The 2,077-nt window shown below is 66.7% G+C and overlaps 1 protein-coding gene across 1 annotated transcript in view; it reads right to left on the bottom strand.

Moving 5' to 3' along the window:
* Positions 1 to 2,077, bottom strand: part of TBRG4 (transforming growth factor beta regulator 4) — a gene marked incomplete at its 5' end in the record, with an annotated part of 5,470 nt that continues 3,393 nt past the window's right edge. Inside the window, 3 exons of the mRNA XM_017737668.1 lie at positions 1 to 373; positions 1,139 to 1,253; positions 1,559 to 2,075. Of these exons, the coding sequence (XP_017593157.1) occupies positions 248 to 373; positions 1,139 to 1,253; positions 1,559 to 2,075 (758 nt within the window). The remainder of the gene's footprint in view (positions 374 to 1,138; positions 1,254 to 1,558; positions 2,076 to 2,077) is intronic.

The raw sequence follows: 2,077 nt of genomic DNA, 5'->3' as shown, positions 1-2,077 counted from the left end.
TCCCTGTACAGTTTTGGGTTTATTTGAGCTGTTTGTAACACGGAGCAGCAACGCTGGAGCCACGTGGGGACACCGGGACCTTGCTGTGGTGACGTGCCCACTGGGGCACGGCGACCTGGTGACGTGACCACCTCGCTGTGGTGACGTGGCCACCTGGGCTCAGCAGCTGGGCCACCTCGGTGTGGTGACCTGGTCACATTGGCACAGGGACGTGGCCAGCTGGGTGAGGTGAGGCCACGTGGGTGCATTAGGTGGCCGTGTCAGTGGCCATGTCACCTGCCGTGTCACTGGCCAGGGCCTTGGCCACCTTGTCCTTGAGGTAGGCCACACGCTGCCGCTCCAGCTTCAGCTCCAGGAACTCGTAGTGGGGCACCTGCAGGGGGACAGGGACGTGGCAGCGGCCCAGGGGGTCCCAGCTGTGTCCCCTCCTGTCCTAGGCCTGGCTGTCCCGTGGCACCCACCTGGGAGGGTCTCAACACCGATCTGGGGTCCTGGTGCCCACCCAGGTGTGACAGTGACACTGCCAGGGGAGTGACAGTGACCCTGGGGGGTGACACGTGACTGTCACACTCCTCCCTGGGCTATAATTACCCCCAGGGGTTAATCCTGGATGGCCCCACAGGATCAGCTCGTCTGTGTCACCTCCCTGTCACCCCTGTCCCTCCCCCGGCACCTGGCAGGTGGCCCGGGGGGATCACGGTGGCTCATCCCTGCTGAGCCCCGGGCTGGGGGGAGCTGGCTGCTCCCCAGGAGGTGTCAGTGCCGCCATCCCGACGGAGCCAGGTGTGCCCAGCTGTGCCAGGGGGACAGTGGCACCTGGCTGGTGTCACCAGGGTGGCCACAGGCACAGGGACCGCCCCCTGGGCTGGCCACAGGTGAGGCCACACCTGAGTCCTGGGGGCACCTCACAGGATGGGGGCTGGGCTCTGCTCCCAAGAGGGAGGTTCAGGTGGGATTTTGGGAATACCTGGGGAATATTTTTGGGAATATTTCTCCTGGAAAGGGCTGGGAGGGCTCAAGTGCCACGCGGACGTGTCACCCAGGGCCAGGGTCAGTGGTGGCCCACGCAGTGCTGGGGACACCCAGGTGGCCTCAGGGGTGCCTCCCCACCCGGAATTCCAGCATTCCCAGCGCTCACCTCGGCCAGCAGGAACCCGGCTGCTCGCAGGTGCCTGCGGGCCATGGAGCCCCGGCCCAGCAGCTCCCGGCCCCGCGAGCTGAACTGCGGGAACTCCCAGCGCAGTACGGCCACCCTGGGGACAGGGGACAGGGGGCTGACCATGGGCAGCACCTGGAGCCCCCAGACCCCAGCCCTGGCTGAGCTGTGCCCCTCCTATCACCTCCTGGCCCCCTCTCTTCCCGTCCTGTCCCCTTCTTGTCCCCCTTCTGTCCCCATCCCACGTCCCCTCCTCTCCCTCTCCTGCCACCTCTTCTCCCCCACAGACCATTTCTATCCCCCCCCTCCTCATCCCCTCCCTGTCCCCTCCTGTCCCCATCCTCTCCCCTCTACTGTCTCCCCCTATCCCCCACCTCGGGGGACCCTCCTGTCCCCACCCACCTCCTGGCCCCCGGTGGCAGTGGCTTTGTCCCCTCGGAGCAGGGCAGGTGGGGGGCAGTGAAGTCCCTCACGGGCAGAGGTTTGTTGTCACTGTCCAGCACCGCCTCGGCGTCTGCGGGGACAGAGGGGACACGAGGACTCAGAGCCACCCAGGGGCTCTCCTGAGCACACCCTGGGAAGGGCACGTGTCCGTGGGGATCTGTCTGCCCAGGTCCCACGGGAGGGGACAGGGACACGCAGAGCACCCTGCCGTTGGCCGGTCCCCGACACTGGGGGACAGGGACCGAATTTGACTGGGCTGCAAGGGGGTGGTGGGGGTGGCAGGGGTGTGACAGAGCCAGGGAGGTGACAGGGTGGGTGACAGGGCTGGGGTGGGCTGGAGGGTGACAGGGGAAAGTGACAGGGCAGTGGGTACCGGGGGGATGCCCAAGGAAGGTGACGGGAAGGTAACACAGCTCTGAGTACCTGGGAATGCCTGGAGCTGGGGGGTGACAGGAAGGTGACAGGGCTGGGGGGGCT

This window comes from Corvus brachyrhynchos, unplaced genomic scaffold (assembly GCF_000691975.1).
Source record: "Corvus brachyrhynchos isolate BGI_N302 unplaced genomic scaffold, ASM69197v1 scaffold426, whole genome shotgun sequence".
In the NCBI taxonomy this organism is placed as follows: domain Eukaryota; kingdom Metazoa; phylum Chordata; class Aves; order Passeriformes; family Corvidae; genus Corvus; species Corvus brachyrhynchos.
Note: the sequence above shows the minus strand (reverse complement) of the source record. Positions and strands in the feature narration are given on the sequence as shown.